The following is a 23,155-nucleotide window of genomic DNA, read 5'->3' on the forward strand; positions in this document are numbered from 1 at the left end:
CGGGTGCAGTTGGGTGAGTAGTTTGTGAGGTGGTTCACTCCTTCTGCCGCTTATGCTGGACTTCCGTGTGCTCCTGATGAATGGACTCAAGGTTCTCAGTGCCATCCCGAATGCTCTTCATGGTCCAGGGATTCTGTCAGCACCATAATAAGGGATTTAGTTCTCAGTCAGCACCATAATAAGGGAATATTTGCTCATTATCACAATGTGGGACCTGGTTACATGCAGAATGGCAGCAGCAATACCTGCATAAGTTCGGCATGTCACTGAACTCTCTAACAAACTTCTACAGATGTACTGTTGAAAGTATCCTGACTGGTTGCATCATGGTCTGGTATAGCAATTCAAATGCACAGGAATGTAAGAAGTTGCATGGAGTAGTAGATTCAGTCCAATACATCACAGGTACATCCCTTCCCACCATTGGTAGTATCGACATGTAGCACTGCCTCAAGAAGGCAACATCTATAATCAAAGATCCCCACCATCCGGGCCATGCCATCTTCTTGCAACTACCATTGGGCAGGAGGTACAGAAGCCTGAGGTCCCACACCACCAAGTTCAAGAACAGCTATTTCCCTTCAACCATTTGGTTCTTGAACCAACTGGCACAACTCTAGTCACTACCTCAGTATAGCGACACCATGACCACTTTGCACTACAATGGACTTCTTTTTTGTTCTAATTGTGTTTTTTCTTATATAATTTTGTTTAATTTATGCTTCTCTTGTGAATGCTGCTTATGTGATGGGATGTGTCTGTGATGCTGCTGCAAGTAAGTTTTTCATTGTACTTGTGCATATGACAATAAACTCGACTTTTGAATTTTGACTTTTGATAACTGCACTTCACTGACATTGGGGTGGCCCAAGGCTGAAAACGTCATTGTATCTCCGCAACCTTTATTTCTTCCCAGAAGAACTCTCCATTTTATAATTTTCATTTCATCCTGATAATATTTCAAACCCATGAGTGGGACCTCCTCAGTTGCCTGCTAATGCCAAATGCCTGCTGCATTTATTAATCTGTATTTAAAATTTAATTCAAAAAGCAACATTAGACACCACGAGCCTGGCATGGGGCACAATACATTGTGTATCAGATAGCAGTAGGTTATTGCCACCTTAAGCAGCTTGGACTCAACTCACAGAGCACCATACAATTGCTGCCTTTTCTTCAGATCATGTTGCTATCGTTTTTGTTACGCTGGCAAAATAAAGCATATCTGTTGTAATCCCACTTTCCTATCATTCATTGTGATCTCAGTGGCTTAATACTGCTGCTTTGCAAACAGGTCTCCAGGTGGCTAGTGGAACACAAGGCCAGTTATTCAGTAGCACGTGCTGAGTTAGAGAGATTAAGGCAGATGGTAACAATGGGGAGTATCATATGTACACTCACGTGCATAGCATAAAATATAGCATCCTCATTGTGGAGCAGGTGAAGACTCATCTTCTTCTCCAACATGTTGCATCCACCCCCCAAAAACTTGAGTCCATTTTCTCAGAATTTGTTATTGGAATTCCTGGCAAGAAGGGTGTTCCTAATGAAGCATGTAACATCCTCAGGGGGCATCATGACAAGGTAGATGTTGGGATGTTTCCACTAGTGGGAGAGTCTTAAACAAGGAGATATTGTTACAAGGCAATGGGACGGCTATTTAACATTGAGGTATGGAGGAATTTCTTCTCACAGATGGTGGTTACTACCATCAGGGAGGCGGTACAGGAGCCTGAAGACCCACACTCAGTGTTTCAGGAACAGCTTCTTCCCCTCTGCTATCAGATTTCCGAATGGTCCATGAACCCATGAATGTTACCTCATTATTCCTCCTTTGCACTGTTTTATTTATTTATTTTGTTGGTAACTTATAGTGATTTTTATGTCTTGCATTGCACTACTGCCGCAAAACAACAAATTTCACGACATATGTCAGTGATAATAAACCTATTTCTGATTCTGATTCTGATTCTGATTCTGGATCTTTTGAATTCTCTACCCTAAAGGGTTGTGGAGGCCATATCACTGGAGGTGTTTAAAGAGGAGGTAGATAATTTTTGAAGCACTAGGGAATGAGGGTTGTGGGGAACTGGCACAGAGCAGGAGATGAGGTCTAGGGCAACTCAGCTGTGGTCATATTGAATTGTTTGGCTTGAGGGGCCAGGTAGCCTACCTCTGCTCCTATTTTCTTGTGTGAAAACTTGTGCTGAGGTTCCTGCCTCTGACTCTTGCTACAGCTTGTCTCATCCTGCAGCTCTGGAGACAGCGGGCCACATCATCCTCCAACAGTGCCTCTCTGCAGTTGTCTACCTGGGTGGCACTGCACTCACTTGTCACATCCTTATCAATGCAGTCCCAGCCAGTGGAACCTGCAATAGCTTCGTTAATAACTCTGGTCTCCCAACAGTACTTATTCTTGGCCCTATCCTTTCACTCATCTATATGCTAATCCCCAGCAACATCATCCAAAAATATTGTGTCTGTTCCCATATTTATGCTGATAACTCCCAACTCCAGAATGACCCCAATTTCCCTTGACCCTTTCACAGTCTCTACATTTTCAGGTCTGTTAACATTACTGGGTGGGTAAAAGCTTCCTCCAACAAAGTAAAGGAGAAATTTGGAAACATCATCTTTGGCTTCCATTCTCTAACCTCCAACTCCATCCCTCTCCCTGGTAACAGCATGGTTACACCACTAGAAGAGGCCACTCACCCCATCAAGTCTGTACTGGCTCTGTGTAAGAGCAATCCCACCATCTTCCTCACCCCACACCCTTGCAACTTATTTCCTTCTGATATCTATCCAGCTCCCTTTTGAACTAGCCTCTAGTACTCCCTCTGGCAATGCATCCCAGATCCTGACAACTCACTGTGGATGAAATTGTTATCTCATGTCACTATTTGCCCTTTTGCCAATCACCTTCATCCCATTTCCCTGGTGCTTGATCCTTTGCCAATTGGAAGTCTCTCTCTCTATTAACTCCTGTATATACTCTGAGTGATTTTGAATATCTCAGTCAAATCTCTTTGCAAACCTCTTCAGTTCCAGCGAGTTTAACCCCAGCTCCACCAGCCTATATTCCCTCCTCCCTGGAACCATTTTAGTAATCTCTCCTGCACCCACTCCAAAGCCTTCACATCTTTCTTAAAGTGTGACATGCACAGTGCTCCAGCCTGGGTCAAAGCATTAAGCACTCATCTACATTAATCCCAATTTTCCTCTCACATCCCCATCAATTCCAATCTCCATTCCCCTCCAGCCTGATTTTCCTGCCACCCACTTACACTGGCAGTAGTTACAGTAACCTGTTGAGCTACCAACCACATGTTTTTTGGATGTGGGAGGAAACCAGAGCACCTACATGATCACAAGGAGAATGTGCACACTCCACACAGACAGTACAGGAGGGCAGGATTGAACTTGGGTCCCTGGAAGCAGCTCTAACCGCTATACCACTGTTCCACCAAGGAAGTAGAGTTAACAGTCTGTTTCCATAGATGCTGCCTGTCAAAATCAAGATCAAGATTATTTTTATATGCACAGGTATATTTACGCACAGGTGCGATGAAAAACTTACTTGCAGCAGCATTACAGGCACATAGCATCATATAAGTGCCATTCACAACGAAAACATAACTTAAGCATAACTTGTACATAATTTTTACAAGAAAGAACACAATTAGAACAAAAAAAAATCCATTTTAGTGCAAAGTGATCAAACTGGTCATAGTAAGGTTGTAGTAGGGTTGTGCCGGTTGGTTCAAGAACCAAATCGTTGAAGGGAAGTAGCTGTTCTTGAACCTGATGGTGTGGGACTTCAGGCTTCTGCCTGATGTCTGAAGCCTGATGGTAGCTGCGAGAAGATGGCATGGCTCGTTTCCAGCATTTTCTGTCAATCAAACAGATCACTGGGTCAATTTCTGTATGTAAGCTACCTGTTGCATTTCCTACACCTCAAGAGTCTTTCCTGGCTGTAGATGCTTTGTGAAAGTGTGAGTGTGCTGTACAGATACAACACTTTCATTTTAACATCTTCTTTTGTGGGTCATTGTCAAAAGCCCTTCCAAGATGCACACCATCCTAACTTAAACATACATTGCAGTTCCTTCATTGTGGCTGGGTATGAATCCCAGATCTGCCTCCCCAACAGCCTTTGTGGATTGTGAAGGAACTCAGATAAGACTGGGTGAAAATAGTGGGGATGAGGGCTGTCACAAGGGTGGGAGGCCCACGGGTGAGCCAGCAGATGGAGGATCAGTGATTGAGGTGGGATTAGGTCACTGGGAGTCAAGAGGACTATCAGTGGTCAGGGATCAGACGGTAGATGCAGTCTGTTAGAGCCATCACAGTCCACCTGAGGCAGATTCCTATTCACACTAATGTGAATGAACATCTGATTATTTTATCCAAGCCTTTGAAGAGCACTCGTCAATACAGAATCCTCCATGCATTAGTGTCAGATGCATGAAATCCCTAGAAGAAAGTTGCAAAACTATCTGCAACTCACAGTGAGTCCATGCTTTCACTTTATGAATTATTTTTCATGGAAATTGAATCACATAGTACACAGAAACGTGGTGCTCTGCAATCCAGTTTCAAGACAGTAGAACTTCCTTGTCTTTATTTCCTATCTTTATGCAGATATTCACTTCAATAAATCTGCCTTGAGTGTAAAAGAGATTTGGAATGAGTGACCTTCAGCAATGTGAACAGGATGCTTGGTGGGGTTTCTGAGGCATTTAAAACAGTAAGTACCAGGATTAGTATCTCGCCTGGATTGCAACTGTGGATCTCACCAGTAGCAGTGGTGCCATGGGCTATTTATGATTCCTGACCACCCTGCTGTTATCAGATTCTTAAACAGACCTTTTATACAATAAAGGTGAACTCTTGATCTCTCAATCTACGTTGTTGTGGCCCTTGTACTTTATTTGTCTACTTGCACTGCATTTTTTCTGTAACACTATATTCTGCATTCTGTTTTGTTTTCCTTTTCTACTGCCTCGATCTACTTATATATGGCATGATCTGTCTGGATGGCATGCAAAACAAAAGCTTTTCACTGTATCTCGGTACATATGACAATAATAAACCAATTGCCATATGATCAACTATTAAATGGCCTGGGAAGCCATTCAGTTGGAGGTGGCTCATCACCATCTTCTCAAAGGCAGTTAGGGATGGGCCTTGCCAGTAATACCCAGATCCTAACAAAGTAACTGATTTTACCAGATAATGATTGCATCCAGGGTCTGCTGGATGAAGTATATGCGAACATGGTCTCACAGTGAACCGGTGCAAGGCTGACATCAGGTGTATTAAAGGAAATGAGTCTAGCCCATGAGCTCTGTCTTAAAAGAGAGGATATTGAATATTCATCCAGCTGAACTTTTGCTCCTTTGGTTACTCTGTGACTCCTTCTGGACGGAGGTGGATTTCCAACCCTTGATCTCCAGTATCTCAATGGACTTTTGCACTGACATTGTAAATCCAGGCTGATCTCTGCTAGGAGAGAGTTCACAATTCTTCAGTGGTATTAGATTCAGCATTAGTGAATTCCAAGACTCCATCCGCCAACAAGAAGGAGTGTGAGATACCAAGGAGCACCTGATCTGAGAACCAGCCTAGGTAAATTTCAATAGAAAGTCAAGTCTATTATTGTGTAGGGGAGACAGACGGGAAGGATGTGTTTATATAACACTTCTCACAAACTCAGAATGTCCAGACGTTCTTCACAGCCATTGTAATACTTATAAACCTGGTCACTGCTACTGTGTCAGGTGGAAACCAGTGGAGATCTTTACCATTAACATAACTCCATTCCAGTTGAGTGGCATTTCTAATGTTATTTTCATTGAAGATCTCAGGGAGAGGGCTTCACAGCACTTAACTACGGCAGACAAGATTAGGTGGATATATGTGCAGCATAAACAAGTCAATCAGCCCCAACAGTACATGCCCCACTCAAGATTCCTCCCAGTTTTCCTCATCTAACTCCTTCAGCATAAACCTCCATTCTCATCTCCATTATACACTTATTTAATTGCCTCTTTAATGCATCTACAGCATCATCTCCCACTCTCCACTCCCACTGCCAGCGAGTTCTATGTTCTCACTACTCTGGGTAAAAAAGGTTTCTACTAAATGTCCCATTAATTTCTTTGCAACCATCTTGTACTGAAAAGCTCTAATTTCACTCTGCCAAAAAGTGGAAATGTTTGCTTTATATCTACCCACATAGTATTTTCATATTTTTATAAACGTCTAAAAATGATTCCCTTTTCAGAAGATGAGACCAATCCCATTCATCTTTTCCTGATAGATATTATTTTACAATTCCAGTAACTCTCCTTGTAGCTCTTTCTCACAACCTCTGAATGCCTTCATATTCTTTTTATAATAGTGTGACGCAGCTTTAACACAGTATGCCAAATACAAACTAAGCAATCTTCAATACAAGTTTAGCATAACTATTATGCTTTTCAATTCTATCCCTCTAAAAATAAACAGTGGTGGTGAATTTGCTTTTATTATTGGTCTTATTAACCACATTTTAAGATTTGTTCTCCAAGTTCCTTTTGTTTGTCTACCTAATTTACATTCCCAATTCCCAGTTATATATGCTTGGTTGTATGACTTAACAAAATGTAATTCCTCAGACATATTTATGTTAAAATCCATTTGCCAATAACAGGGTCATTAGGTGAGCTTATTCATGTGATCTTCTGTAGTCCCCCTCAGGATGACTATCCCCACCACAGCCTGTTGTCACCCAGAAGTGTAATGATGGTGTTTCTGGCTGCAAGGTCAAAACTGTTAATTTAAGTTGGAAGCAAAAGTGATCCCAGAACTCGTCCATTTAGGACCTCATTCTCCACTGACCTGAATAGCTAGGATTTACCTGTATATATCACTTTCTATCTTGAAACCAGTAACATTCTGCCTGACTCTGCACACTCTGACCTTATTCATTATGTAACACCTTATCAAATCCCAATTACTACATCACCTTATCTCCTCTTGTTGTCTATTGAAAGAGCTTAATTATACTCAAACAAAGCAATTCATTATTAAATATTTGACTTCAAGATTTTTATTTTTCCTCTTTTAGTAAGAACTATTATTTTTCTTACCACCAGTGCTAAACAGACTGATTTATTGTTTCATGGCCCATGTTTAAAGCTATTTTGGGAACTGGTGCAGTTCCCAAAGAATTGCCAAATATATATAATAAATACCGAGAAATTGAATAATGTGTTGTTGTTTGTTATCTCTGATACACCATGGAATTTTTTTTTTGGAGTAAATCACAAATACATGGTTAATTCTTGAGAACTGTGCAGTTCTGTGAAGTCAACTGGTTACATCTGCTTACAATGCCAGGGGTTGTATACACAGTGATGTCATTCCTAATGTAACACTCACTGAGGCTAGTTCACAATTTTCCACCACACAAGTTCTTGAGACCATCTTTGCGCGGCACGCATTTTCCTGGAATGGCGTGAGCTGAGGGCTGCTCACACAATTCCTCCTCACTTCTGCAGTCTGGTGCAGGGCACTCTGAAGGTCTAGTGCTGGCATGAAAGATTTCTGCTGTTGACTGCTATGATTTCAGGATGAGAAGCTCTGCTACTTAATTTATTGCCTTGGCAGTGGTCCCAGCGGAAGTGCAGCTCAAGCTTTCAAATCATTGAGTCACACAGGCACACAAACAGGCCCTTTGACCCATGGAATCTATGCTGACCCACTAAGCACCCATTTACACTAATTCTACTTTCATTCTCCCCACATTGCCATAACTCTCAGATTCTGCCACTCACCTTATACACGAAGGGCAATTTACAGTACCAATTAAACTACCAATCCACATGATTTGGGATGGGGGAGAAAACCGGAGCACCCGGGAGAAACCCACGTGGTCACAGGGAGAACGTCCAAACTCCACACAGGCAGCACCCGAGGCCAGGATTGAACCCTGGTCTCTGGAGCTGTGAGGCAACAAGTCTACCAGCTGTACCACTTAGCTGCAGGAGGGTGAGTGATAGAGACCTGTACCCCCTGTGGATGGAATTACAGCCATTCTCTTATGCCTGGATTGTACTACCCAGAGAGATCAAGGCTACTCTCACCCTGAACCTCCCGCCCTTGTATGTTGTCTGCAGCATTAGGACACTGATCCTCCACTCATTGTAAAGGGACTCATTTGTTTCACCCTCAAGTGGAGAGACTCGGGCCGAGTGTCTGCACAGATCTACAGGTGTTGTGGACCTCCTGAAGCTCAGGGAGCCAGAGACTGCACTCACCTGGTGCTTCAACCTCCTGCATTACATCATTCATTCCAAGGGCTTCCACACCCTGAATCGACAGCCACAGGGAGCAGCACAGTGACAGAGCTAATAGAGCTGCTGCCTCACAGTGCCAGAGACTCGAGTTTAGATCCCAACCTCAGGTGCTGTCTGTGTGGAGTTTGCACACATGGTTTCCCCCAGGTGCTCCAGTTTCCCCCTACATCATATAGACGTGCAGGTTGGTGGGTTAATTGACCCCTAGTGTGTAGCTGAGTGACATATTCAGGGAGGAATTGATGGAAATGTGAGAAGGATGGGTAACAGGGAAAAGTAGGGGGGGTAGTATTGCTCTGTGATCCTACATGGACTAGATGGGCTGAATATCCTTCTTCTATCCCATAAGCAAATATGAAAATATCTTAGAGTGAAAGCCATGAATGCAGGTAGTTTCCCTCTTTTACTTCTATTTTGAAAGACCCCATCTTTCCTTGGCCTCTGCACCCTGGTGCTTTAGTTGACAAGGTGCACTAATGGTTTCCTCAGGATCACCAGAAGCCTATGCAGAATGCCATCAGGTTCCTCAGCATGACTCACCAGTGTCTGCACTGCTCCAAGTGCTCTCCAGACAGGGATCCATCCCTCACTGCCTGCTGCCTCCCTCCACAACCTGCCATCGGGGTGGGCTCAGCCTTTGTCAAAGGTCTGCAGCAGGAGAAAGAGGAGAGGCAGGCTCAGGTGTAGCAATTGGCAGAGGAGGAGGAATCTGATGGCCAGTGGTGAAGGGGGGCCCCTTCTGATTAGATCAGAGTAGTTTTTTGTCATATACACTAGTGTGCAATGAAATTCCTTGCTCGCGTGAATCTCTCAGATTAAACAGTATACACGGCAATAATAAATTCAACAATAAATACAATGACGAGTGCAAAACAACAGAATGGTGCAAAGATTACGGTGCAATCTGAAGTGGTGCAGAAAGAAATGCTGAAGTGATAGTAACAGAATAAGCGCGAGAGGTGGAATTCAGAGTCTGAGAATGTGGCAGCACCACTGGGAAGGGGATGTGAAAGAGGTGATTGGTTTAGAAATCTGATAGCAGTGGGGAAGCAGCTGTTCTTAAGTCTGGATGTCCATGCTTTCAGGTCCCTGTATCTTTTCCCGGAAGGTAGAAGAGAGAAAAGGAATGGCCAGGGTGGCAGGCACCCTTGACGATACTACTATCCTTCCTGATGCAATGTGAAGATGGACTGGATGAAAGGAAGTGATGAGCCTGTGATGGAATGGGCTGGCTTTACCCCTCTTTGCAGGTTCCATCGGTTAAGAGCAGAGCAGTTGCCATACCAGGACACACCTTAGGTCAATGTAATTCCCTGCTGATTCCCTAAAGGACCCTGTTCCACACTTCCCATACACATCAGGGAGGGTGCGTGAAAAAGATGGGCTGCACCCAGTGAAGTAACCCAGAGTTGCCGATGCCCCACGTTAACATGTTCCAGTTCAATTCTACACTTCATCTGTGGGAGTCCTCACCTCTCATCTCAACTGAAAGCTTTAGACATTGACGGTAGTGAAACATGCAACCAACTGATAATGACCTGAGCTGTGCTGCACTTCGTGCTGTGGAAAGGGCCTTGTAGAGGCTGCAGACTGTGATCCAGCACTGAAACTGCCAGGGATGGGCTCCATTCATAACCTGCTCCATTTGCCATTTCAGCCAATGCCAGGTGGTCCCAGCATATTTGACAAGGACCTTCATCTGAAACAGTGTCTGGATAGTCTTAGTGTGAACAGGTATATGTTAAGTACCAAATGGAGGCTCAGAGCTCCAAGCTAGGAAGTATCCAATTTCAAGGCCATGGTGTTTTGACTTTCTCTTCCTGATTCTTGTTTAAAAGCTCCACTCAATCTGCACTGTGGTTTTATGGTGTGTGTTCACAGAACATAGAGTGTAGAATATCAGACAGGAACAGGAACAGGCTCTTCAGCCCATGATGTAGTGCTGAATTAATTAAACTAGTAATTAAATGTCTAACTAAACTAATCCCTTCTGCCCACACAATGTCCATATCCTTTCATTTCCTGCACATTCATGTGCCTTTCTAAGAGCCTTTCAAATGCCTCGATCATATTTGCCTCCACTACCACCCCAGCAGCACATTCCAGGCAGCCACCACTCTTTGTGTAAAAAACTTGCCCCACACATCTCCTTTGAACTTACTCCCTCTCACCTTAAATGCATGCCTTCTAGTATTAAACACTTCAACCAGCTGTCTATTTCACATTTGCCTGTCATTATCTTATAAAGCTCTATCAGGTCACCCCTCAGCCTCCACCGCTCCAGAGAAAACAACCCAAGTTTGTCTAACCTCTCCTCATAGCACATGCCCTCTAATCCAGGCAGCATCCTGTTAAACCTCTTCTGCACCCTCTCCAAAGCCTCCACATCCTTCCTATACTGGGGTGAACAGAATTGAATGCAAGTTCATTTAATGTGTATCCTTCTTTATTTTAAATAGATGTATTTTAAATAGAAAATACTGAAGCAGAGTAACTATTTGTTGTTCCTGTCATTTCACTGAGGTTGTTTTATCCTACTCATTCCCTGGTGGTCCAAGTCACAAGATGTGGGAGGAAACAAGAGTACATAATGAAATCCACTCGGTCACAGGGAGAACCTGCAAACTCCACACAGACAGCAGCCGAGGTCAGGATTGAACCTGGGCCACTGGTGCTATGTTCTTCCCTGTTCTTTATGTAATTGTTTCAGTGAATGAAAGGAGAGCTTTTAGGAATAATAGGGAGTTGTGTCTAAATCCAAGGAAGGTATTGGAACAAGGAACTAAGTTTACAGTGGAGAGAATAAAAATTCAGGTGCTCTCTGATAGGTCTTTATAAGAGTTCCAAATCTTTCCTCCATTCTCATGCCATAGCCTAAAATCAGTGGGAGTTACATGCAACATGAGGAAACTCTGGGCCTTGGGAATTGCAGCATGTATTTGTCAAGAAAAGCTTGGCAAGGAGAGCTCAGGAATGTGTACAGAGGATTCACTCTGGCTCCCCCACTCAGTCATAGCAGGATGTTACCTGGTAAGAAATTTCTGGAAGCCCACAAAGATTCCATACTCCAGGAGGGTCTAGAGGTCTCCTTCCTCACCCTTGTTCCTTCCTCAAGCTCTTTCCAAACTCTGCTCCCACCACTTGTCTGAAGGATGACAGGAAACCCTCAGCCACTGGGTCCAAAGCCTACCGGATGACATGCCGTCCCTTCTGCCCTCTGGGTGGGAAATGAGGACAAATGATGTTTAAAGGGGCTCAGGGATTAAAGTACCAAGGACAGTGAGTTTGCTTCACAGTACTCCCACTTCCCGAAACCCACCCTACTAATCTAATCCCAACATGCCAACCTCGTCAACGCATCGACATATCTCCAACTTTGTTTCATCCCTGCTTTGTGAGTCCCTGACCTGCATCGCTCCCAAGATCAAAGCACTTACAGTGAAAACAGGAATGCGTGGAAATAGGTAAACTTTTCTCATTATCTCACTGACTCTTCCTCTCTAAACTCTTCCAGGCCTACACGCTCTGATATATTTGCACATACATCCCCTCCACCACTGGCAGCTGTGCCTTCACTAGCCAAGGCCCTCATCTCTGGAATTCCCTCCCTAATCATCACTAGCTCTCTCCTTTTCTTCCTTTAAGATCTCCCCTCACTCATTGATGATGCCTTTAGTAATCTGTCAGCTTCTGTTTGGTAATAGCTCGGGACATTCTTGCTGCACCAGAGCCACTACAGAAATGGCAGTTTTTGCTGACAAAGTTTCCACAATGAACAAAATGAGATTTAAAGGCACCGGTGGTCTGTCTCCTCAAAGCATTTAGCCTTGGCTGCACACCAGGCTTCCCAATGATAAGCTAGAAGAGAGAACACCATTGAGACGGTGGAGATGTCAGCCTGGAATTCCCAGCACAGCAAGGGAAGCGGCTGTTACATTTATCTTCCATTATTTAAAGCTTTATTGAAAAGAAGTGTTCATTTTTAATACCTGCCAGATGGCCCAGCAATGCCAGCAATTTTCAGTAATAAGAACAGAAAACAGTGGAAATACTCAGTGGGTCAGGCAGCACTTGGAGAGAGAAAGTTAACATTTCATGTCAAGGACCTTTCATCAGAACTCATTTTCACTATTGCTCATTATTTTTCTGCTTTATTTCAATATGTGTGAACAGTGTAAAATGACAACTTTCACACAACAATGTGAAGCCTTGCATCTTGTTTCTCTCTCCAAAGGCCCCAGCTGGCCTTCTGAACATTTTCAGCAATCTATGCTTTCATTTCACATCTTTAGTGACTGCAGTGCTTTGCTTTTGTAAGTTCTTGCCTGGTGTGAATCCACTTGGGGCTGTGGTTTTGCATTATTATGCTTTGGAATTGGCATTATTTATCACGAACATTATGCTTCTGGGGACTCTGGGTTCAGATGTCATGTTCACAGTGCATGGAATATCTGTGGTGAAAGAAGTTCAGAGAGAAGGTGAGATGAGTTAAGGAGTGGCCCAACTCATTCATGCCAACCAAGATACTCATCTAAGCTAATCCCATTTGCCTGCATTTGACCCATATCCCTCTCGTCCTTTCCTATTCATGTACCTGTCCAAATATCTTTTAAATGTTGTTATTGTATCTGCCTCAACCACTTCCTCTGCCAGCTTGTTCCATATACATACCATCCTCTGTGTGAAAAGTTTGCCCCTCAAGTTCCAATTAAATCTTTCCCTTCTCACCTTAAACCTATGCCCTCTGCATCAAGTGAGAAAGTCCTAGCCTGCCCAATCTTTCCCTATAACTCAGTCCCTCGAGTCCTGGCAACATCCTTCTAAATCTTTTCTGCACTCTTTCCAACTGAATGGCATATTTTCTATATGCAGGGTGACCAAAACTGGACACACCAACGTCTTGTACAACTGCTACATAACATTCCAACCTCTACACTCAGTGTCCTGGCTGATTAAAGCCAGCATGCCAAAAGCCTTCCTCACCACCCTGTCTATCTGTGACACCACTTTCAGGGAACCATGTACTTGTCCTCCTAGGTCCCTCTGTTCTAAAACACTCCCCAGGGCCCTTGCATTCACTGTGAAAGTCCTGCCCTGGTTTGAGTTCCCAAAATGAAACACCTCACACTTATCTGAATTAAACTCCATTTGCCAATTCTTAGCCCACTTACCCAGCTGATCAAGATCCCCCTGTAGTTCCTGGCAACCTTCTTCACTGTCTACGTTACCACCTATCTTAGTGTCATCTGCAACCTAACGAACCATGCCCTGTACGTTCTCATCCAAGTCATTGATGTAGATGACAAACTACAATGAGCCTGGCACCAACCCCTGAGGCACACCCCTAGTCACGGGCCTCCAGTCTGAAAAGCAATCTTCCTCCAGTACCCTCTGCTTCCAACCATTGAGCCGACTCTGCATCCAGTAAGCTAGTTCTCCCTGGATCCCATGTGATCTAAGCAAACAAAGCAGCCTACCATGCGAAACCTTATCAAAGGCCTTGCTGAAGTCCATATAGACTACGTCTACTGCCCTGCCCTCATCAACCTTCTTTGTTACTCCTTCAAAAAACTCAATCAAATTCATGAAACATGATCTCTCAGACACAAAGCCATGCTCACCACCCCTAACCAACCTCTGTCTTTCCAAATGCATGTATGTCTTATCGCTAAGAATCACCTCCAATAACTTACCAACCACAGGTGTTAGCCTTACTGGTCTATAGTTCCCAGGTTTTTCTTAGCAGCCCTTCTTAAATAAAGGCTCAACATTCGCTACCCTCCAGTCTACTGGCACCTCAGCCGTCGCTAACAATGATGCATATACAGTATCTCAGCCAGGTTTCCTGCAATTTCCTATCTGGCTTCCCACAGCATTTATAGATATACTTGATCAGACCCTGGAGATTTATCTACCTTCATACATTTTAAGACATCCAGCACCTCCCCTACTGTAATGTGGACTATCCTCAAGACATTAACTTTCCCTAGTCTTCATGTCTTTCTCCACGGTAAAAACAGAGGATAAATATTCATTGAGGACCTGTGTCTCAACACATAGATATTCATTTTTGTCTTTGAGGGGCCCTATTCTCTCCCTAGTTACTCTTTTCCTTTAATATACATAAAATATCTTTGAATTCTCCTTTATCCTCTCTGCCAAAGCTACCTCATGCCCCCTTTTTGCCCACTTGATTTCCTTCTTAAGTACACTCCTGCAATACCAATACTTCTCCAGGGATTCGCTTGATCCCAGCTGTCTGTACGTGACCCATGCCTCCTTCTTTTTCCTGACCAGAGCCTCAAAGTCTCTTGTCATTCAGGGTTCCTTATACCTGCCAGCCTTGCCCTTCACTCCATCAGGAACATGCAGACTTCGAACTCTTGTTATCTCACTTTTAAAAGCCTCCCACTTGCCAGACGTTCCTTTGCCCACAAGCAATCTACTCCACTCAGCTTTTGCAAGTTCCTGTCTAATAACATCAAAATTTACTGGACAATTAATCCAGACAATGTGAGGTGACGCATTTTGGAAGGTCAAATGTAAGAGGAAAGCATACAGTACATAGCAGGTCCCTTTGGAACATTGATATACAATAGAATTTTGGTGTGTAAGTCCATAGCTCCCTGAATGTGGCAAAACAAATGGATAAGGTGGTAAAGAAGGCATACAGCATGCTTGCTTTTATTTGTCAGAGCACTTAACATAAATGTTGGCAAGTCATGTTGCAGCTGTATAAAACTTTGATTAGGCCACATTTGGAGTATTGAGTGCAGTTCTAGTCGTCACACTTCAGTACGGATGTGAAGGCTTTGAAAAGGGTGCAGAAGAGGTTCACCAGGATGTGAGCTGGATTGGACAATATTAGCCATGAGAGGTTGGACAATATTAGCCATGAGAGGTTGGACATCGAGGGCTGTTTTATCTGGAGTATCAGTGGCTGAGGGGTGACATGGTAGAATTACATAAAATAGTGAGAGGCATGGATAGGGTAGATACCCAGAGTCTTTTTCCCAGGGTAGAAATGTCAAATACTAGACAGCATAGGTTTGTGTGAGGGGGGCGGGGGAGCTTAAGGGAGACGTGCAAGGCAATTTTTTTTACACAGAGGTTCCTAGAACATACTACCGGGGAGGTGGTGGAAGCAGATAAAGTAGCAACATTTAAGAGGAATTTAGACAGACACATGAACAGGCAGGGAATAGAGGGATATAGACCATGTGCAGTCAGATGGGATTAGTTAGATTGACGTCATGTTTGGCACAGACATGTTGGACAGAAGGTCCTTTTCCTGTTCTATGTTCTATGTTCAGGTTGATGACTCTTCATCATAACTGGGTCTGTTGACGAGATATTTATTTACATTTTACACTGTGAAAGTCCTGAAATTCCCCACAGGACAGGACTGTGGAAGTCTCCTCACCACGGGAACCTCAAGAAGGTGGTTCACCACCAAGACCAAATGAGGTTGGGCACAACTGCAAGCTTTGTTAGTGACAACCATACTTCAGAATAAAACACTGGTGGACCAGCAAATAGGGGCAAACAGTGGTTAATATTCAGTCACCGGATTGAGATTGGTAACCACTGAGGATAGTGTGAGATGGAGACACCCAAGCTATATTGTTGGCAATATGACTCATGGGGAAACATGAATGCACACAGGTACAAAAGTTTTAATATTAGTAGTAGGTCTTCTGCAATACGGAAAAAGTGATTGCAGGTGAAATTAAAAGGTTCTAAGTGTATCAGAAGGGAAGAATGGAGGCACAAGAGACTGCAGATGCTGGGATCTGGAGTAAAAAACAAACTGCTAGAGGAACTCAGCGGGTCAAGAAGCATCCATGGAGGCAAAGGGATAGTCGACATTTCAGATCTACACCCTGCATCAGGATTTCGTTTAGCCTGTACTTTCTGAAGTCCTCAGAACTTCCCAAGTATATCGCTTTTGAAAAATGGCTTCTAGTAACAAGTCCTAATGGACTGGAATCTTCTTCTTCTTTGTTTCACTTTGACTGTGGGTAAATTGAGGACAAATTGCATGGATTTGTGTTCTGTAGAGGGAAGAAGGTTCTGTAACTGAGGTCATAGAGGATCATAGACTTGTCTGTGCTGACCATCAGCCACCCATTTGCACTAATCCCACACTAATCCCATTTTATTCTCTCCTCCTTCCCATCAACTCCTTGCCCAGATTCTACTACTCACCTACACACTAGAGGCAATTTACAGTGACCAATTAATCCACCCTCATGTGTTTGGGATGTGGGAGGAAACCGGAGCACCTGGAGGAAACATATATGGTCACAGGGAGAAAATGCAAACTCCACACATGTAGCACCGGAAGTCAGGATTGAACCGGGGTCACTGAAGATGTGAGGTGGTAGATCTATTAGCTGTGCCATGGTGTTTAATATGAATAAAGGGTATAAAGAGGGAATTGTTCCCTTTGGTGGGATACTTTGTGACACATCCTTAAATATTAGAGCTAAATCATTCTTGCAGAGATGTCAGAAAGCATTTTTATACAAAGACAAGGGAAATCTACTGTACTATCCCCCCAGAAATCTATTAATGATGTGGAGAAGGGCAGGGGTGTGTGGGATAACTGGTGAGTGGGTGGCCTGGGGAGTGGTGATGGGTGGGAGGTCAATTGAAACCTTCAAATCAGAGACTGATGTTTTTTGCTCAGTCAGGGTGTTAGGGCGAGGCAGCCACGGTGGGTATCAGATTGAATTGAATGGTGGAAAAAGCCTCAGGGGCTTTCTGTTTTGCTTCTGCTCCTATCTTTTGAATACAGGCAAACTGTACAATATAACCAGCCAATTAGTCAATCGGTGCTTATACACTGGATTAACTTTGCTGAATTAAAATTCTTGTCCTTTCTTAGAAATCATTCTGTGGTCTTCCCCCTCTTTATTGCTGTAACCCCCTCCATCTCCACACGCTGGGAAGTACCTGCACTCTGTGAAGCTAATCACTCCAACAGTGACAGCTACGCCTTCAGCTGCCCAAATCCCTTCCTAATCCTTTCTGCTTCTTCACGGCTCCTTCCTCTCCCGAGACCCTCCTTAAGACCAACCACATTCACCAGGTTTATCGCCATCTGCTCTAATACCTCCTTCTGTGGCTCAGCCTCAATTCTTCTTGTGTGGTAACACACCTATGAAGCACCTTTGGACATCCTTAAAGGTGCAGAGAGTGTTGTTATTGTTGCCTGAGTGCATATACTTGGGCAAGTTTCTATTTTTTGACTAGTCCAAAACAACAGTGAGAAGTAGCAAAACGAGTAAAAGGAGATCTATAATAAATGTTGATGCAGGACAATAGGAATAGCTGGGATGGAATCCAAGACTGTTGTGAAGTCATCCAATTCAGTTGACATGGAGGGGCAGGACAGTGGTAACATGCCTTTACATAAATCTTGGGGATGATTAACAATTGTTGCTGGAACCAAATTCTCTTTAATGGAATACAGAGGGAATGATGTGATATCGGATACCGTCTTTTGGCCATGTTATTAAATTGAGGCGCACTTCCCTATCGAGGAGAACATGTAAGGTTCCATGGTGCAGGGCAGTTCTTCATGGTCAACATCTATCATAATGTCACTATTTAGCCATTGATCTCAATGTTGTTTGGGAAGTTTGCTGTATGAGTTGTCTGAATTTGAAACAAAAGTGGCTATAGTTGAACTGTGGTTCACTGGCTTTACAACATTCAAAGGTGTCCCAAGACTGAGAAGGACGTTGCATCAATATGTAATGTTCTACTTCTTATTATTCCCTAGCCTTCAATCTGATGGATGTATTTAAGGTTGGGTGCAAAACAATTCTTTTTCTTGAAAATTGATGCAGGGTGTTTTCATCAATGACCTCCTTTAGGGGGTTCCAGCAAAAGATTCAGAAGTAGTGAGATCCTCCCAATAGAGGGTGTTCTGTTTCTTGACGACCTCTATATAGCAATTAATTCTAATTGAAACCTAATGGTAGGGCGAGGTCTACGAGTAAACTGGTAAAAGGCAATTTAGGACTTAAACTGGGAATTTCTTTATAGAAGGAGAGCACGACATATTGAGTACACTCAGTCTAGAAGGAAATAATTGGTGGAGGGAACCGTGGGCTCTTTCTAATGGAGCAATTCAATGTCGTCGTCTTCCTCATTTTTGCATTAAAAGGAAGTTTTACATCACCTCATATCACAGTCCATGCAGTACCTTTTTTAAGTGTAGGCCCAAGGTAAGAAAGAGTGATAGTGTTTTTTTTTGCACGTGAGACTTAGTCATTCCAAGAGAGAGCATCCCCAACTGTGCAGCAAGCACTCCTTCAGTAAATCAGTGGATTGTCAGCCTGGTTGTTAGCAATCCGCTCTCTGAAGTGGGACTTGAAGCCTTAGAGGCAACATTGCTATCAGCCTGGTCCTAGCTGACATATACCTAAGCAAAGGAACACTGCGGACCACCTCTTACACTACAACGGGCTTGTCTCTGTGTTTTTTTTGCACTAATGTCACTAATGTCTTGGTTTGCACAGTCATTTTTACTTTACTGTATAATTTACAGTATATGTATAATTTATGCATAACTTATGTTCTGTGTTGTTGCCTGTGATGCCACAGCAAGTTTTTCGTTGTACCTGTACCTCCTCATACTTGTGCATATGATAATAAACACGACTTGACTTACGTATGTAGCATTGTCTCATGAGCTTTGAATGTTATTCACTCAGATTTAGTAAAGCAATTCATAGCATCAAATACTTTTAAAGTTTCTCATTAAACAACAGGCAAATTAACATTGCTGAAAAAAGACAAACTCCAATTTGTATTAGAATTCTTTTTAATTTAGTAAATTCTTTGATCATCCAATAAAATAAAACAGAACCCAGAGTCATTCTTTACATTTACAATCTGGGTGAAGAGGAAGACTTCCACAGAGGTCAAAGTTCACCTTATCCCTTTAAGAGAAATACCATTTTTAATCACAAGCTTCTATGCTGAGACGTATCGCAAAAATTAAAGAGGAAAGAAACTAAAATAACGGGAACACTGGGTTAAGCTTATTGGCTACATCCAAAACAAGGAGGTTGTCTAGCATAATTGATGGTCAAAGCAATTAATACAGTCTCACAAGTGCAAGGCTGCAGCAGAGAAGCTGATGATGCTGTCACCATGGTTACCTAGTGTGAGACAAGCCACAAACGTTCCCGTGGTATCACACCCCTATAGTAGGTACAAGGATTTCACACAACAGGTGTCAAAGACAGTGCCTTCTCAGAAGGCATGGCAAATGCTAAAGAGTGCCACTAATCAACAAAAGCTTAAAGAGGTTGGATAACCCAGGCAGGAAAGAGTACCTTGAAGTACCATCCTATTCATGCATCACCTGCCTGAATTTTCAGATGATGCTCTTTACAAAAGGGCCTGTGCATTCTGAAGCCTCTCCACAGTGACTGTGGGAGCACCTTCACCCACTGGTTGCATCAGTGTAAGAAGGCTTGCAGCCAGCTTCTGAAGAGTAATTGGGGATGGACAATCAATACCAGTGATGCTCATTCTGAGAGAATAACTTTTAAAAAATAAAATCAATGGAAGTTGAACATTAGTCCATTTTGCTGGACCCCAAAACAGGTGAGGAAATGTGTACCATCAGTTCATGGACCCCTGTGGCGATAGACCAGATCTCAGATCTTTCTGAAGCTGGGGTCCTCTTGCCTCTGAGGTTGCCCTGGGGTATCTAAGTACCCACCTCACTGCTGATGATCCCAGAACTGCCTGGCAGAGAGGAAAAACCTGAGGAGAGAGTCTCCACATAATTTGGCATTTTTGTAAAAAAAGGAATATTGATCAAAATTCTGGAAAGGACATTATGGGAGTTATTTTGTTGGGTTCAATTCCCAGTATGGAGCTCCACTAACAGGCTTGATGTAAGGCTATGACACTATATCAATTCTCACACCAAGGCTCCCATTTACCATCAATACAGACTTGGAATGGATCCTTAATGTCTTATTCCTTTGATTTCTTTCTAGTGGAGAAACACTCTACCTTCAGACATTCCCTTTAATTTACTCCCTGATAGTAATTAACCATAGCACTCAGTCCGGCTAGGTCTATACAGTATGTAACACCAATCTTCCCAACTATACAGTGTGAGTGCCTCTGTGTGTGTGTGTGTTTGTGTGTGTGTGTGTGTGTGCGCGCGCGTGCGTGCGTGCGTGCATGCGTGTGTGTGTGTCTTCGTGTGTATGCAGGTGGGTAGATGTGTACGTGACTGTGTGTCTGCATGCCTGTGCCTGTGTATAAATGTGCTAGTGAATGTGTGTGCATTTGTGAGTGTGTGTATGCATGTATATATAAAATATATGGGAACATCTTTCTCCTTAGCTAGGTCTATACATTATATATAATAGAACTCAGTCTAGCTAAGTTCTGTACAGTGATATTATCTTATGAAGCAATTTGTATTTAAAGATAAAGATCTTTGATTTTACAAAAATGTACTCTGCTTGAGCGACATTGATGTGACAAATCGCGCGCAAATGATACCTTTTTTTGTACGCCTCAGGAGCTTTGTGCAATTTTCACCTCGTACAATGTCTAGCTCTTCACACTGGTTAAGTGCACAGGTAATTGTGCGGGCCAGCTTCAAGCCACACACACTCTGTGGCTGACTTGATGTGCATTGATGCTTGGTAATTCCATCTCTGCTCTCTGTTCATCTGCCAGCTGACACAAAGATACTTCCTTTCAAGTAAAATGTCAAATGGTGAAGAAAACCCTAAGGAGTATTAAGTCTGGTCTGACAAGTTGAAAGGTCTATTTGCAAGTCTAAACGTCATGGTTCTGTTCTAGATCTATTCTCCTTAAAGCTCACAGTTGCACACATTCTAAAGTACTTCACATCCAACATCTTGCTGTAACCAGTTGCTTGACTTCCTACATTAATGTCTAAATCCATTGGAAAGGTAATTGTTAATGTTACATAATCACTTAAAAGCATGACGATAATAATTCTATCTTTACTCACATTGAATGCTAACTCATTCTGTTGCTTTGCAGCTATCATTAGCTTCATATTTGAGAATTCCCTCCACCATTACAATCAAATTTTCACCGATTTCTATGCTGCAGCTTCTTTTATGGCACTCATGATGATCAGAATCCCATTGCTTATTTTGACAAAAGGGTCACAGTAACAGTCAAAGGTCATATCTCAGACTCCCTTCTGAAAGATCTTTGATCCAAAGCTAACGTTGCCTGTAACCGGTCAAATTCATGTCGGCTGCTGTTGGGGCTGGGGTTATCCAACACCCTGCTGTCATCATCATCGCCCTCGTCATCCTCATCCCGGCTCATGAAAGCCAACTCATTCTCATAGCAGAAGGAGTTCGTGCTGGGAACGAGGAACTTGCTCTCCACCAGATCCTTGGCACTGCAACGGGGGGTTGTGGGCACCTCGTAGGTTTTATGGAAATGTGAGTAGTCGACTTTGTACTGGTCCTTTTCCTCAAAGAGCACTGGCTCGAATCGCTGACCCCAGAGGATCTCGCTGGCCAGGTATGAGCTGCGTGCCTGGGTGGTCATCGCTGTGGCTTCCACCATGCCTTCAAGGATGACCACAATCTCAAAATCGGCCACCTCCAAGTCCTGTTTGCTGATACCATACAGTGGACTTCCCTCGTCAATCTCATGCAGGATAGTTATAGGGGAAACCAGGAATATGCGGTCATACCCTTTATCAAAACCCACGTCAATATCGATCTGGTCAAGGGGAATGTATTCTCCTTCCTCAGTGATCCGAGGCTTGATTAACTGGGCCCTGACGTGTGCTTCCACAATATGACTTTTCCTCAGATTTCCCACCCGCCACATAAGGGAGAGCTTGCCATCCCTCATGGCTATCACAGCGTTGTGGCTAAAGAGTAAGGTCTGAGCTCGTTTCTTCGGCCGCGCCATCTTCGCCATTATGGCCCCAATCATGAACGAGTCTATAATACAACCTACAATGGACTGGAAGACCACCAGGAAGATGGCCAATGGACACTCCTCTGTCACGCAGCGGAACCCATACCCAATGGTTGTCTGGGTTTCAATAGAAAAAAGGAAGGCAGCGATAAATCCATTCACCTGCGAGACGCAGGGTATGAAACTCTCATCCCCCGTGGGCTTCTCCAGGTCTCCATGGATCAGTGCAATAAGCCAGAAGGCCAGGCCGAAGGCCAACCATGAGATGAGAAAGGCCAGAGAGAAGATTAGCAGCATATACCGCCAGCGCACGTCCACGCACGTGGTGAAGATGTCGGCAATGTACCGCTGTGGCTTGTCGCTCATATTTGCGAACTGCACGTTGCACTGCCCATTCTTCTTCACAAAGCGACTGCGGCACTTCCTCCTCGTGTGGATCTTCCCGTTGCCATATCCATTGATTCCTGGCATGGTTGTCAACCTCAGCCCGTCTTCTTCAGAGGACACAATACTGTAACGGTTGTCACAGGCGCCAGTCATTCCTGTCCGCAGAAGGGAATTTGCTCAGTCGGGTGTCACCCCGAGTGCCAACCATGAAACCCCTCCCCCCCCCCCCCACCCACCCACCCCCCCCCCCCCCAAAAATCAAAAAGCAAGCAAGGTAGAGTCTTTGATAATGGAAGTAAGTCCAGGCAGCTTGGATTGCCCTGAGCAGAGTCTTGTCAGTGAAGTATCCTGAAACAAGAACAATTGTGGTTAAAATATGCAATATTCAGAAATGCAGCAAATGCATTCAAAAACGTTGCAAATAATGTTGGGCTCAGTTGCATTATTCCCATTATACT

The 23,155-nt window shown here is 43.6% G+C and overlaps 1 protein-coding gene across 2 annotated transcripts; it reads right to left on the reverse strand.

Moving 5' to 3' along the window:
- Nucleotides 1-105: 105 nt before the first annotated feature.
- On the reverse strand, nt 106-22,894 carry LOC127573758 (ATP-sensitive inward rectifier potassium channel 12). Of its 2 annotated transcripts, XR_007956811.1 has the most exons (2): nt 20,892-22,894; nt 106-133 (listed from the first exon to the last, which is right to left on the reverse strand). XR_007956811.1 is itself a non-coding variant. In XM_052022254.1 (1 exon), the coding sequence occupies exon 1, from the start codon at nt 22,848-22,850 to the stop codon at nt 21,552-21,554; it is 1,299 nt and encodes a 432-aa protein (XP_051878214.1). In that variant the 5' UTR covers nt 22,851-22,894; the 3' UTR covers nt 19,165-21,551. The 2 variants fall into 2 exon arrangements, 1 of the variants encoding a protein (XP_051878214.1); XM_052022254.1 differs by lacking the exon at nt 106-133 and having other exon boundaries at nt 19,165-22,894.
- Nucleotides 22,895-23,155: the final 261 nt, after the last annotated feature.

The sequence above is a fragment of the Pristis pectinata genome, chromosome 8 (assembly GCF_009764475.1).
Source record: "Pristis pectinata isolate sPriPec2 chromosome 8, sPriPec2.1.pri, whole genome shotgun sequence".
NCBI lineage: Eukaryota > Metazoa > Chordata > Chondrichthyes > Rhinopristiformes > Pristidae > Pristis > Pristis pectinata.